The sequence below is a fragment of the Oncorhynchus tshawytscha genome, linkage group LG20 (genome assembly GCF_018296145.1).
Source record: "Oncorhynchus tshawytscha isolate Ot180627B linkage group LG20, Otsh_v2.0, whole genome shotgun sequence".
NCBI classification, from domain to species: domain Eukaryota; kingdom Metazoa; phylum Chordata; class Actinopteri; order Salmoniformes; family Salmonidae; genus Oncorhynchus; species Oncorhynchus tshawytscha.
This window is the reverse complement of record NC_056448.1, coordinates 35271995-35287248: the sequence shown is the minus strand read 5'-3', so window position 1 is coordinate 35287248 and position 15254 is coordinate 35271995. Positions and strand designations below refer to the sequence as shown.

Genomic DNA, 15254 nt, shown 5'->3' with positions numbered 1-15254 from the left:
GGACTCGTGTTAACTTATGTTGTGTTATTTCAGTTAGCAACAATTTCTAAAAAGCTTTCTTTGCTTTGTCATTATGGGGTATTGTGTGTAAACTATTGAATCAATTTTAGGATACGGATGGAACATAGAATATGGAAAAGGTTAAAATGGTCTGAATACTTTCTGGAGCCACCAAGTGTCAAAACAAAACATTCCATTACACCATAGGCTACATGTCAGTTATATGTATTAAATTACCATTGTAATTGCACACACATTGATGGCTGCCACACACCTACCCCAATATGCTCTTGCTGATGACTGGGACAAATGGACAAGCCACCCTCTTACTGACATAAGAGCATATGTGACTTGCTTGTATGAATATGGGCATAATGCTTGACGTGTTAATAGTATTTTAGTCCAAGTCGTGGCACTGAACGGTCATAACACGTTGACAGTGTATTTTAGTTATTTAAAATGTATACAAGAAAGCATTAAACAATTTAACAGCTTTCAAACAAAAGGAAACTTCTTTGGTGGTTAAAAAATGGAATGTTGGGTTTGACACTTACAAGTGTCACAACAGTTATGGGTCAAGACCCTAAGTGTCAAGTGTTACCTCGACAGTAACAGGCTGCCCTTCAGTGTCTGTTGTAAAGGACATGCTGCACAACACCAGCGACTAAACCAAATAAGTATTAAAACAGAACAGAAATATTTTAGCATGGGCTTGTAAATCAAGCTTCACATTGTCTACTCAAGACTGTCAGTAAAGTGGAGAAGCTGCAGGTGTGTTCGTGAGGGTAACCATGTGCTTACCGTTCTAGATAACTCACATTTCCAGACCAGTCAAAAGCATTTGTTCTATTTCCACCCTGAAAATGGCGCCCATTTAGTGTACGAGCCGTTTGACTGAAATGTCAGTCCATTTGTCACCAGGAAGAAATGTTGATCAATTCCAAACCTGCCAATAACATGTTCCCCTCCCCACTGACCGTCCTCATGAAACCCTTACTTGATAAATTCAATGCTGCAAATCTTTGTTTACCATTTACATTGAACAAATCACATTATGTACTTGTGAAATGAGTAGCAAAGAGCTGCATTGGACCTTTAAAGCATAGCACTAAACAGTAAGACTCGGCTCACCTCCGGTGGAGAACGGTGTGAATTGCAAACTCGGCAATTTTAGCCTACAGGTTTGTGCATGTCCTCTAGACAAAGGTACATGTCCAACTAAGTATCCAGGGTGAGTAAAAGAGCAAAGCAGTTGGAACTACAAGTGTGTTGTATTGGTAGAGCATGACTTGTGACATTGGCTCAATCCAGGCCACCTATCAGGTTGGCCAGGGATGGAAACTGGAACATGAGGGGAGCCATACCCCGCTTACTGTTAATGATATTGTTTGAAAGAACCATTTCAGAATTTGTAGGATGTTAACTGGGTAATGAAGTCCCAGACAGGGAAGCATACAAGAGTAACATGCTTTGAGCTGGTTGTTGAATAACTTAAATCACATTACCAGAAAGAAACCCACTACCACAGCAAATACTGACCACTTGTATGTAGTGCCAAATACCAAACACTTCAAATTCACACATCCACTCTTAGGCAGTCAGTTAAGGAGTCTTTTGCCACTTTATTCTGATTTTGTTAAACAAAAGTGGTCCACATGGGACAATTCAAAATGCAAAATAAAGGCAAGCCACAAATGAAACAAGTTCAGACACAGGACAAACCGTTCCCTAAGGGAGAGGAATGGTAAAAAAAACTAATCTCAATATTAGGGAATATTTGATTCTGGGGAGGGGAGAGATCAAGGGGAAGTAAGGAGAGGTTGATGCTTAGAGCTGCATGGAGGGAACAAGGGAGGAAAGGCTCAAAGCTGGGTGAAGGGATGGTGTGAAGGACGCTCAGAGCTCTCCGCAGTCAGCGATGGCGACCTTGGCGGAACACTTGCCACTGCTGGAACCCTTCTTCTCCATGCTAGCGATGATGTTGAGGCCCTCGACCACCTTGCCAAACACAACGTGCTTGCCGTTCAGCCTAAAGACGGAAAGAGGTAAGAGTCAGTGGGTACCAATGCTGAGGGGGTATGGCAGTGTTCTTCCTGAACTAGCAGACAGGATTCCTCAGGTTTAAAGCAAACAAAACAGAATGTTTGTAGCCATAGGGCTGTGACAAATATGGACTTTGGGATAACAATTGCCTGACAAAGGTAAATGTACAACCACTCAAAATAGACACTCTTGCCCTTCTCCCTGGCATGTTACCCTAGTAGTGGGAACTACAGCAGGACCAGGGCTAATGTGTCAACATCCTGAAAATACATTTAGTATAAAAATTTCTTTATTCTTCATCCATAATCACTGGTAACACCATTATAGAACTCCAATAACATCCCTATTGCTTGGTGAAAACATTCAGGCCAATGGTTCTAGTATGCTGCCAGTGTGGAGGAAGTATCTTGCCAGTCTGATTGTTGGCGTTTGTCACAGGCAGCCCAATTCTCAACTTCCTTCTACCAATTGGTCTTTTGACCCATTCCTTTCAGATCTGATCATCAAAACAAGTGATTAAAAAAATCTGAACCAATCTGCCTGTTTAGAGAGCACGAGTAGTGCACGCATGTATCAGAGGCACCATTGAAGGGGCTGAGGAGTGTTGGAAGGTTGGACTGCATCAGTTGTTGCCATTAGGCAGTGTCGTCACAACCACAAGGCTTGGAAGACCATCGTGAGAAACATCACTTGCAGAATGTAAAGGTGCATTCATTTCTACTGCATGTCAGTGTCAACTGCGTGTCCGCATGCCTCACCAGTCAGTGTTAGCAGTGCAGATGAAGAACTGGGACCCGTTGGTGTTAGGGCCAGCGTTGGCCATGGACAGACAGCCCATGCCTGTGTGCTTCAGGGTGAAGTTCTCGTCAGCAAACTTATTGCCGTAGATGGACTTGCCCCCAGTTCCATTGTGGTTGGTGAAGTCTCCGCCCTGAAGGGAAGGAAAGAAATTAACATTGTCACATGTCATGAAACACGCACACTTACAAGCCCTTCCCCAACAACGCAGTTAAAAACACAATTTTGCACAAAAAAAGGAAATCATAACATAAACATTGCCTAGCCTACGTAATCTTGTATGTAGGCTAAGCAATCAGGACAGTCCGTGAGATCATGGTAATTTTATTTGTACAACTCGCTTTTTTAACCATGCCACTGGAAAGAATCCTGTTTTCCTCCCCAAAAATTGGGAGTGTTGGAACTGCATCAGTGTTGCCATTTTGCAACGTCGTCATAACCACAAGGTTTAGAAGACCATCATGAGAAAAACATCAGCTGCAGAGAACCTGTGTAAATCAGTCAATTAAACATATGGTGGGTGGGAGCCCAGCACTGGGCCTGGTTGCAGCTGTCAGCTATGATCAGATCAGAGCCTGTATACAGAAAGCGTCTCGGAATATACACGTTGAGCTAGGTTCAGGTCATACCCCCCGCTCACCTGGCACATGAAACCGGGGATGATGCGATGGAAGCTGGAGCCCTTGTAGCCAAACCCCTTGTCCCCAGTGCACAGGACACGGAAGTTCTCTGGAGGAAAACAGGCAACGTCACGATCAGTGACTGCATAGCAGCTTAAAGGCATAAAGGCTGCATCAAGTCAAAATGCAGCAGTTCTCTGATCATTGACATATCAAACTGAAAAGGTTGGTTTCAAGTACACTTCATTATATCTTTGAAACAGATTTGATGTAGAAGTCAATGCTTTTTTGGTGATAAAGCATTGCAGCTACATTACTGAAAAGTAGAATCATTGAGTCAAACAGAGTGGCCCATATGTTTGACATCACTAGAATATGTTCGCTAGCTAACCACGTCTGCATCACAACCCCAGTCTATTGCAGAGGCAGCAAATAGGCCATCTCTGCAGGGCCTAATTCACAGGCTGTCAACCAGGCCACGAGGACTAACAATAGGCGGGGGCCCCACTCTGCCGAGTAAACCCATTCACAGCACAGCGGGCCACACAATGCTCCTGCTTATCGGAAGCAGACCTGCCCTTTTGAATTTACATGTATCAGCAGTTCATTGTATATCTGGGGGGGCATGACAGGGGCACCTTTGGAAGGGGCTGAGGAGCGGCGGGAAGATGACTGCATCAGTTGTTGCCATTAGGCAGTGTCGTCACCACCACAAGGCTTGGAAGACCATCGTGAGAAACATCATTTGCAGAGAATGTGTGAATTATTCAGGACATTTTAATCATTGAAGCCATCTTACCTGCAGTCTTGGGGACAACATCTGCAAAAAGCTGCAAGAAAAGATGGCTTTACATTAGCATATAATCAACGAAGAGCAAAAACAGCATGCAGAGAAAGCCTGACACTGAACATGAGGGCAAGGCAGAGCTGGAAGGGAAATACTTAAAACATTGACTACAGGAACCAAGGAAGACATGGGCAAGACCTTTGGTTCAAGGTGTCGTGTTCTAGATTCACTCCGTTAAGATCCACCAGAACTCCCATGTGAGAACAAGACTGGTGTTACGCTGAGGTGAAGCTACAGAAGCTGTTCATTTCCAACCTATCATGTGACAATCCATTGCAACAGACAAGCAAACATCTTCAGGCAATGTCAGAATCAGAGCAGTGTGCACCATCTCATATTGCCTTATACAATACAACTGCTCACAAGACACTATCAGCTAACACTCACAGTAAAAGTTTAAATGATACTTTTCCTTATGGCACTAATCAAGGATCAGTTAACACATTTTGAATGCATTGGGAGGGATGGGAAGACAGTAACTGGCACCTAGACATCTATATTATATTCCTGACAAATGTCAACACCTGAAGTGATAACAGCAACATAAAGGCCCCTTCACAACATGCCTTTACTGCCAATGGGCAGCTACAGTTCTGGGAGGGCTTCTGCATGGAACACCATGCGCCAGCCTACACAGCAGCTCTCCTCCCTCCTAGCCCCAGACACACCCACATCTGGAGCCAGTACTTTTCCACTCAGGAACAAGTTCAATGCAGAAAAGGGAAGTCACCAGTTAACACAGCCACAAAGTCAATGGCTAAACCCCACCTATTTCCAATGCTTGATTTTTACAACCCACTGCTGACCTTGTCCAATCTTACAATAGGACCAAAGTGCAAATGTTTGTTTTAATGAATCTATCATAGACCATTGACTGTGATAAGTCCAACCCACTCCACCGCTAGAGCTGACCAATGATGTAGGACCAAGTGGCCAAGCACCATAAAGGCTTATCTAAGGGCAGGTGTGTCCCATGGCCAAATGATCCAGAATCTTATTGACCGAGCTCTACCGGGCTTTCTGGCAAATTTGTTAGTTTGGCAAGCACCAACAGGCAATGCCTGCATGGCCTCTACGTCAAACAATGGAGTCCGCTACATGGACACGTGCTCCCTCCCACAGGATGACAAAGGTTGGGAGATCAAATTGTACAAAACGCAGAAGTCATCTCTACAAGAATCGCCACTAGTCACTTTTGCCGTTTGGAAGGTAATGTTGAATCTGATAAAGTAGGAATTGCATTTTATTCTCCTGGATTTCGCTGAGGCCTTGCGGGTGGACAAGCGTGTCTTCATGTCCACGTGCTCCTGGAAGAGGCAACAACCGGTACACGCGTGCAATCTGGTGCCAACGCTGCACCTACAACTTCAGTCAACGAAATCTGGAGATTATGTCATAAATTGTAACGTAAAACGAGATCTTAGTGAAATTAATGGGCACTAGGGATATGCACGGGCCTTGGGAACCAGGGCCTTGTTTGAATGGAACACAATTATTGAACAGTCGCAATGACAATAGCAGCGATATTTTACCACATGGCCAGATGACTGAACATGTCTGGAATTTAGCAAAATAAAGCTTACTTAATAACGATGATTACCGATTGTTATCTGATGTGCTGCGGTTATACTGAGGGCGCATAGGCCACATACTCCTTGGACCATTGCAAATATGGCTGGTAGACAGCATTAATATAATTCAGATGCATCAATCTAAATGTATTCAAATTTAACCGATTGTACGTAATCAAAGCATGGGCTGCGGTGAATGCTTTTTTGTACGTTGTTCCCTTCCAAACCTGCATCCCCTCCTTTTTCAAAATGGCATCTGGCGCGACGAAACGGGGATGCTGAAAATGGCGACTGGCTAAAATTGCATGTGCGGTGACTAGCTAGCTACAGCACATTACCTAGCTAGTTATGTTAATCGAATCAACGTAATTACAACAATACGTTCACATGTCTAAGACTGTGGTAAACTGACTACGTTAACGAAAGCGATGGAAATATTTTACACACCATGGCAAGTTTCAAACTCTGCTTCCGAAAGAAATGCGATTTAGTTTAAGAGTACCGGTATGAAAATGCAACACATACCGCGTTAAAGGCCAGTCAACGCTAACAGCAAATAAACCACAATCGACAGTTTAAAATGTAGGCAAATCAAGCGAGGTAAGTTAGTGTTCGTGAAGTACGAGAAGAGTTAAGCTTTTCAATGAAGGTAAAGTTGAATTGGTCGTAAGGTAGCTAACATGTTAGAGCACGTGGACCACGTCTGACAGCATCCCGGGTGCAGTCACCTACCTGGCAGCGAGTTCGAATAAACCGAACGAGAAATTAAATTATTTTAAAAGTTCAGTTGAGCAGAAAGTTAATTGAGTCCAAAAAGCCGATCTGCTTCACTCCTTACCTCCATTTCAATCCTTCCGGCGGGGGTGTCGCCGATAGTGATGTCGAAGTAAACTCTGGGGTTAGGCATGATTGGGATTAAACTTTATTTTTTTTTGTGAAACTACACGAGTGCAGACAGTAGATACAGGACGGTGCCGCAGCTGAATCGGAACGGAAATGCTGCCGTTTATACAAGATATATATGCGCACCAAGGGAAGCCCCCGGAGGCAATGAGAACCAATAAGAAGACTGGGGCTGCTGAGTGACATCGGATTTAACCAATTAAAGGTCTTGTGGGTGAATAAATTGGAACAATGGTCACTTCCCCTGCACACCCGTTTGATCAGTAAGGTTTAGGGGACGGACTAGTGATTTACATCTCGATTGGCCCATTGTGGTTCGTACATATGACGATCTCGCATTCTGCCCAATGCGCTGCCAGGGAAAATGTGGGTGTGTTCTGGTGGTGGCGCGTTGGTGGATTCCAGGGCGTCTCCCGCCGAATAAAATCGCCATTATGGCTCAAATATAAATGTGAGTTATCAATGGATCTGTATGGTGCAACGGGTCGGGAATGTCCTGTTTCTCTCGATCACCGCTGGACAAAGCGCTCACGGAATGTATGCACACATCATCACGAATGATTGTAATAAAATACAAAGCTTTTATGTTGCATTGTGAATAATCTTCTGATTGTCATATTTGAAAAAGTGCTGTATGTGTGTGTGCGTGCCTGCGTGATGCCACAGCATGCGATGGGGGCCACGCCTGAAATGTTGCGGATGAATCGATTGTATCGGGTTGCTGACTCGAGCCTGAGTTCTGCTGAACATGGAATGACATCAGGGTGTTCTTTCCTGTAGCCTACCCTGCTACACCAGCTACGGGGACCGAATACAGTAAATAGAAAACTAGGGAAACTTGATCATTCAGAAGTGACATTTTTTACTTAGAAAACGGATGGAAAATATGGAAATCATCTTTAGAAAAACTGGTGTGCAGTTAAATAGGACAATTCAACATTTCATTAATTATTATTAACTGACATTAGCCTCTAAGCATCATCATCTAGAGAATAATAAACCATTAAAAATTCTTACATAGCATGTGCTGTTCATGTCTCATATAGTAACCATGGCCCATATTCACAAAGCATCTCAGGGTAGGAATGCTTATCTAGGATCTGGTCCATATAATCCATATAATTTTACTCATTATGATCGGAGAATGTGTGAATACAGGCCCCCATATGTCTTCTGACATTATGAATGACACATTTCCTAACTCATAACCTCTGTTAGTTTAAACACATATAGGACAGATGTGCACAGCTTCACCAACACTTTAATTACTCTAATAACAACAATATTATCATGATTATAAAAAAATGAATTGGATACAGATGTTCTTAAACTAAACATTGCACATCCAACATCTGGTGCTCTAAACAGTTAGGCCTACAAACCAATGACAACCTCAGAGGGGTGGGAACAGACAGATAGTCCCCTCAGGCTAAGGACCCAGAGAGAGGAAGCATAAAGGCTGTTTAAACCTTGGAAATAGGCGGTTTTAAATGTGTGTTACTGGAGAGGAAGAGAGAGGGAGGAAGGAATGGAGGGAGAATACACATTCACTCCTTGACTTATGGGAAACACATGGTGAGCATAATTTGTCCACCTGTCCTCTCTCCATCAATTCACAGGAGTTCACTGGGGATGCTTCGATCCATTCCCATGGTCTTGAAAGTGTGTGTATATTTGTGCATGTTTAAATGTCTCTGCAGTATAGTTATAAAAGAGAGACAGAGAGTGAGAAGGGAGGAGTGCCAGAGACAGATAGGGTGCGAGTGAAGGTGAGTTCCCCATGTCTGTCTTCTGTCGGTCCCCCTCTCAGGGAAAAACAAACAATTCAAACATCTAGTAGTTTCCTTATTTACCAACTGGCCTGATATGAGACACCTGTCTGTCTCAAAAATCCCTCCCATCTCCTTTTGTGTGCTGGCTTTGTATGACCTCATCTGTATAGAGACATTAAGGTGTGTACTGTTGGCATTACCCAGGGCCCAGTTTCCTGGTGGAACTTGGCTTAATGGTTTTATGCCTGGAGCAGACCAACTGCTTAATTGCATTTTGGTACACCAGAAGTACATTCATTTACAATGGAATGCTGCAGCGCGTTTGTTCTGTGTTGTGCATACATTGGATTTATCCAACATGGGCATCAAATTGTATGCGTAGACTTAACAAACAGTAGCAAAAGATGAATGTTGAACTTTTGTTGCTCATATACCAAGTAACAACTTTGGATTACATAATGAAAAAGTTGGACTGCAGAATGTATTATGCAGCGTTGATGCAACGGCAATGTTGGTTTGTTCCAGGCTTTAAATGATGCACATTTCCTACAACATCGAATAGGTAACGTGTTTCCCGAAACACAACGTAGAGTGAACGGTCGCTAAATTAATCATTGGAGCACTTGTCGATACCGATAGGATCGAAAGAACGGGAGCGCTGCTCTCAGATCAGCTTTCTCCATCCACATCTTACCTTAACATTATAATTATTTCACAATACTGACGACGGATAAGCTCCTAGAGAAATATTACCGCCTACTGCTGCAAATATTGACGCAGCTTATTCTATTTGGCACATCATTAAGCACGTTAGGCTACACATGAACTATATTGACTAATTTACAGACAGTAGCCTAGCCTAAAAGTAGCACAATAGAACGCGATTGAACATGAAATATATTTCAATATGACTATAATAGGTTTGTAGCCTACTTTTTATTTGAATAGGCATCTCGGTTTTATTTGAAACATTTTCATACGTTGCTTGTTTGTATCAAATGCAAAGACATTGGCAACTTAGTATTTGTATTCAACTTTGTACTGAAGTTTTCGGCGGTCATAGAGATGGATAAACCATGTGATTCTATGATTAGCGAGATCGGTGTAATGAAGTGACGCGGGAGGGTAAAACGATTCTAAGCACTTAGCTGTTCTACTAGAGGTCGGAGGCAGGCGATAAATCAGGCCTATGAGCGTTTAAGTGCAATGTTAATAACGATGGTTTTGGGAAAAAGCTCAATAAATTTAACTATCCTCCTATGAAGGTTCTAACGATTAATTTAGCCTTCGATGCTTTTGGGAAACCGGGCCCTGGTGTAAACACTACATATCTTCATTTCAGCATTCATAACTCCCATTTAGAATGAACAACAACAACTCTTAGTTTTATTTATGACACTAAGTAATGTAATGTCATGTCAGAGATCCACTGTCTGTTTCTCGTTTATTGACAAGTTCCACAATCATAAATACACAATGGAAAGTCAACATAACACTTAATTTTTCTGGTTTCTAAAAAGGTCCTTTAAAAAGTTGAAAATCCTTCGGCTTGTGATTTTTTAAGAACATTACAGTTATAGTGGCTGGCCAGTGCAGGCAGTCCCATTTTTCACTGGATTATTCTTTTTTCATTTATTTGATGGATCCAGAGTGCAAAGGGATGCTTTATAATGAGTCTAAAAACACTAGAGTCTTGACAGAGTTTCCAGACAGAGAAAGTCATGTCTGTCTCTCACTACCCTCTGCACCTTCCTGTTGGTCTGGTCCACAGAGGGTAGGGATGGGCAGGCATGGGGTATAAAAACATGAATCCCTCCCGTCCCCTCCCCCCTCTCAATAGGATGAAGCTGTCCCTAAACGAGGAAGAAAGTGAGTCTTCAGTTGTTCTCGAACAGAGAGAGCAGATCATCGTTGCTGTTGCTAGGTAGATCTGGAGGACCTAGGTAGGACAACAGCTCATCTGGATTGGTCAGCTCAGGGAGAAGCTGGAGAGGGGGCACAAAGAGAGAGAAGGGAGAGAAAGTGTTATTGTTGTTATTGTTGCTTTAACGTTTTCCTTCGCTTTTCATGCCAATAAAGCGTCTTGAATTAAAATAAATGGATTTTGAAAAAGCAGAGAGAAAGGGGTAGAGAGAGAAAGAGAGAGAGAAAGGTTTGTTTGTGGCACATGGATGTGGCAAAAAACAAGCTCTTTCCAAGAGTGAAGGTAGCTTCAGATAGCTTCAGTTCGACATGCCCAATATAACTCAATCTACAGTATCGCTGAACGAGCAGCTAGCTGGCTCTGTGTGGTTGCCTTACGGTTGTCTAACGGTTGTCTTATGGTTGTCTTACGGTTGTCGAAGTAGAATGATCTGTGGAAGTTCCTCCCCTGCAACCGGTTCACCCCGTCCCCAGTGAAAGAGGGAGGGTGGGGGTTAGTATAAAACCACCCACATGGGCCCAGATCCAATGTCCCACCAGAAATATCACTTAGGATGTATGCCCAATATAGGACTTGGTAATGGCATCGCATGCATCACATGTACACACTTAACTTAAACCTGCATGAATCATAACCACTTCCTCATTGGTGTTGCATTTCCAAACCAATGTGTACCTTACAGATTTGCAAAGTGGATGTTTTCTATCGCAGCGGTTGCCCAATCTCACAAGGAGAAAACTTGTTTTTGCCATATCTGTATCGGCTATCATTGTGTCTAGAAAATATCAGTTATCGGTATCAGACACCATTTCCATATGGGTGTGACAGGGCTAAGGTAGTGACTTACGTCCAGGGTGTGATCCGCTCCCTCTCCTCCTCCCGCTCCACCCAGGCCGAACGAACCCTCCGTCTGCAGCCGGGCATTCTGGGTATTGGAGTTCCGCTGCTGCATCTGTCCGCCAACGCCGCCTCCGATACTCTGGTTACCGTGGACACCCTGCTGGTGCTGCTGCTGTTGTTGCTGCAGGGCATTATGGGAAGGGTCCATACGGCCAGAGTGGGACATCTGATGGAGAGCGAAAGAGAAGGGGAAGAGAGGGATAGGAAGGGAGAAAGAGAACATCGAGTTTCACATTGTATGATGTTATTTGGAGGTTACGTTCAGGGCAGGTGCGAATGAATCCTTCACAACTTTTTCTCCACAGTCTGTGTGTGTGACAAGAGAGAGAGAGAAGTGAAGAGGAGGAATGGTGGATGCTTTGTGCCCTCTCTAAAATACTTTCTTGGACAGCTGAGCAGCTGTCTGTGACAGGCGTGAGCGCCTGCAGGTGTGTGTGTGTGTGTTTGTAAGAGTGTGTGTGTGTGTGTGTAAATGCTGTCTTCTCCAGGCCCAGTCAAAAGGCTCTTCACTGTACACACAAGCCAGAAGGGCATGACAGTCACTCTTAGAGAACTTCGATAAATACATCACTTTATATAAACGTGCGCACGCACAGAAAGTAGCTTCAGGCAAAACTAATGTAACATGGTCAATCAGCTGATGCCTTTATTCAAAGCCACTTACGGTGAACACAAACACACGATATTCACCCTACTCAGGATCCACCTAACTACCGTTTCAAGCACCATTCTCTAACCAACTGCACCATTGGAACCACAGCAAGACAGTGTTTGAGTGTCTCTGACTTACTACTCTACTGTGTCAAGAAGAGTCAATGGTTGAATCTCAAATGGCACCCAATTCCCTATATAGTTCACTACTATTGACCAGGGCTGTAGGGCTCTGTTCATATGTAGTGTACTATAGGGAATAGGGTGCCATTTGGGACGTACTCTGTGTGTGTAATTGGAAGCACGAGATAGTCATCTGATATTGGACACATTCTCAGGAGATACTCCATTACCATACTACTGCTACTTTTAGTCACTGCTTGTCAGACACTTTAAGATGTCCAATATGTACATATTTAAAAGTATGCTATGCAATTATAATATATTAGAGAATTTAGTCCTAACAAGTGTGCATCGGATAAGGGCACATTCCATTGAAGTTAACGGCAGTATTACATATAGCATAATATACAGTCCCAGTCAAAAGTTTGGACACCTACTCATTCAAGGGGTTTTCTTTATTTTTACTATTTTCTTCATTGTAGAATAATAGTGAAGACATCAAAACTATAAAATAACAAATACGGATTCATGAGGTAACCAAAAAAAAAGTGTTAAATCAAAATATATTGATGACGGCTTGCACACTCTTGGCATTCCCTCATCCAGCTTCATGACGAATGCTTTTCCAACAGTCTTGAAGGAGTTCCCTCATAAGCTGAGCACCTGTTGGCTGCTTTTCCCCATACTCTCTCATATTCATATATATAACCTGCAAAATCGATAGTGTATCAAATACCTATTCATTCATATAGATATACATATATATGAATGAACAAGTATTTGATACACTGCCGATTTTCCTACTTACAAAGCATGTAGAGGTCTGTAATTTTTTATCATAGGTACACTTCAACTGTGAGAGATGGAATCTAAAACAAAAATCTAGAAAATCACATTGTATGATTTTTAGTAATTAATTAGCATTTTATTGCATGACATAAGTATTTGATCACCTACCAACCAGTAAGAATTCAGTCTCTCACAGACCTGTTAGTTTTTCTTTAAGAAGCACTCCTGTTCTCCACTCATTACCTGTATTAACTGCACCTGTTTGAACTCATTACCTGTATAAAAGACAACTGTCCACACTCAATCAAACAGATCGGACACCATGGCCAAGACCAGAGAGCTGTGTAAGGACATCAGGGATAAAATTGTAGACCTGCACAAGGCTGGGATGGGCTACAGGACAATAGGCAAGCAGCTTGGTGAAAAGGCAACAACTGTTAGCACAATTATTAGAGCAATTATTAGAAAATGGAAGAAGTTCAAGATGACGGACAATCACACTCGGTCTGAGGCTCCATGCAAGATCTCACCTCGTGGTGCATCAATGATCATGAGGAAGGTGAGGGATCAGCCCAGAACTACACGGCAGGACCTGGTCAATGACCTGAAGAGAGCTGGGACCACAGTCTCAAAGAAAACCATTAGTAACACACTACGCCGTCATGGATTAAAATCCTGCAGCGCACGCAGTGTCCCCCTGCTCAAGCCAGCGCATGTCCAGGCCCGTCTGAAGTTTGCCAATGACCATCTGGATGATCCAGAGGAGGAATGGGAGAAGGTCATGTGGTCTGATGCAACGAAAATAGAGCTTTTTGGTCTGAACTCCACTCGCCGTGTTTGGAGGATAAGAAGGATGAGTACAACCCCAAGAACACCATCCCAACCGTGAAGCATGGAGGTGGAAACATCATTCTTTGGGGATGCTTTTCTGCAAAGGGGACAGGACGACTGCACCGTATTGAGGGGAGGATGGATGGGGCCATGTATAGCGAGATCTTGGCCAACAACCTCCTTCCCTCAGTAAGAGCATTGAAGATGGGTCGTGGCTGGGTCTTCCAGCATGACAACGACCCGAAACACAGCCAGGGCAACTAAAGAGTGGCTCAGTAAGAAGCATCTCAAGGTCCTGGAGTGGCCTAGTCAGTCTCCAGACCTGAACCCAATAGAAAATCTTTGGAGGGAGCTGAAAGTCCGTATTGCCCAGCGACAGCCCCGAAACCTGAAGGATCTGGAGAAGGTCTGTATGGAGGAGTGGGCCAAAATCCCTGCTGCAGTGTGTGCAAACCTGGTCAAGAACTACAGGAAACGTATGATCTCTGTAATTGCAAACAAAGGTTTCTGTACCAAATATTAGGTTCTCATTTCTGATGTATCAAATACTTATGTCATGCAATAAAATGCAAATGAATTACTTAAAATCATACGATGTGATTTTCTGGAAAATTACAGACCTCTACATGCTTTGTAAGTAGGAAAACCTGCTAAATCGGCAGTGTATCAAATACTTGTTCTCCCCACTGTGTGTGTATATACATACATACATACACACACACACACACACACACACACACACACACACACACACACACAATTATAATAATAATAAGCAGCTCAGTGGCCAGTTCATTAGGTATACAACCCCGTTCACAAAAATGATTCGCTCCTAGACAGTGAGCCACGTGGTGGCCACGGCTTGCTATATAAAGCAGGTAGACAGGCATCGAGGCATTCAGTCACTGTTTGATTAAACGTACGAATGGGCAAAACGAGTGACCTAAGCAACTTTGAGTGTGGTATGATCGTCGGTGTCAGGTGCGCCAGATCCAGTATCCCAGAAACAGCCAGCCTCCTGGGCTTTTCACGAATGACATTGTTTAGGGTGTTCAGAGAATAGCGTGACAAACAAAAAACATCCAGTCAGCGGCAGTCCTTTGGGCAAAAACAGTGTGTTGATGAGAGGTTGAAGGAGAATGGCAAGAATTGTGTGCAAGTGGGCCACAAACAGGCAAATGACAGCACAGTACAACGGTGGTATGCAGAGCATCATCTCGGAACGCACAACTCGTTAGTCTTTGTCACGGTTGGGCAGCAGACAACCACACCGAGTTCCACTCCTATCAGCTAAAAACAAGAAGTGGCGGCTCCAGTGGGCACACAATGACCAACACTGGACAATTCATTGAGTGGAATTGTTTGTTGCTGTTGCCTGGTACTACAAATCCCAGTTCCTGTTGCATCATGCTGATGGTAGAGTCAGGATTTGGCGTAAGCAGCATGAATCCATGGCCCATCCTGCCTGGTGTCAACGGTACA

The 15254-nt window shown here is 43.4% G+C and overlaps 1 protein-coding gene, 3 non-coding genes and 1 pseudogene across 4 annotated transcripts; all 5 read right to left on the bottom strand.

Annotated features, from left to right (window-relative positions):
* Positions 1-1602: 1602 nt before the first annotated feature.
* On the bottom strand, positions 1603-6888 carry LOC112220120 (peptidyl-prolyl cis-trans isomerase A). The gene is made up of 5 exons (XM_024381769.2): positions 6718-6888; positions 4261-4291; positions 3482-3570; positions 2802-2974; positions 1603-2029 (listed from the first exon to the last, which is right to left on the bottom strand). Exons 1-5 carry the CDS (start codon positions 6784-6786, stop codon positions 1897-1899), a joined length of 495 nt encoding a protein of 164 aa, XP_024237537.1. The 5' UTR covers positions 6787-6888; the 3' UTR covers positions 1603-1896.
* On the bottom strand, positions 2657-2738 carry LOC112220433. Its single transcript, XR_002948867.1, has one exon. It is a non-coding gene; the product is annotated as a small nucleolar RNA SNORD35 (small nucleolar RNA).
* On the bottom strand, positions 3241-3323 carry LOC112220432. Its single transcript, XR_002948866.1, has one exon. It is a non-coding gene; the product is annotated as a small nucleolar RNA SNORD35 (small nucleolar RNA).
* On the bottom strand, positions 4130-4211 carry LOC112220431. Its single transcript, XR_002948865.1, has one exon. It is a non-coding gene; the product is annotated as a small nucleolar RNA SNORD35 (small nucleolar RNA).
* A 1135-nt stretch (positions 6889-8023) lies between the features above and the next one.
* The window catches only part of LOC112220118, a 45146-nt pseudogene continuing 37915 nt past the window's right edge, over positions 8024-15254 (bottom strand).

Excerpts from the sequence above, each read along its gene's own strand:
- LOC112220120 (XM_024381769.2), bottom strand. The coding sequence starts at position 6,786 with ATGCCTAACCCCAGAGTTTACTTCGACATCACTATCGGCGACACCCCC. Across the intron at positions 4,292-6,717 it reads CCGGAAGGATTGAAATGGAG|CTTTTTGCAGATGTTGTCCC; the intron begins GTAAGGAGTGAA and ends CTTTTCTTGCAG. Across the intron at positions 2,975-3,481 it reads TCCCCGGTTTCATGTGCCAG|GGCGGAGACTTCACCAACCA; the intron begins GTGAGCGGGGGG and ends CCTTCCCTTCAG.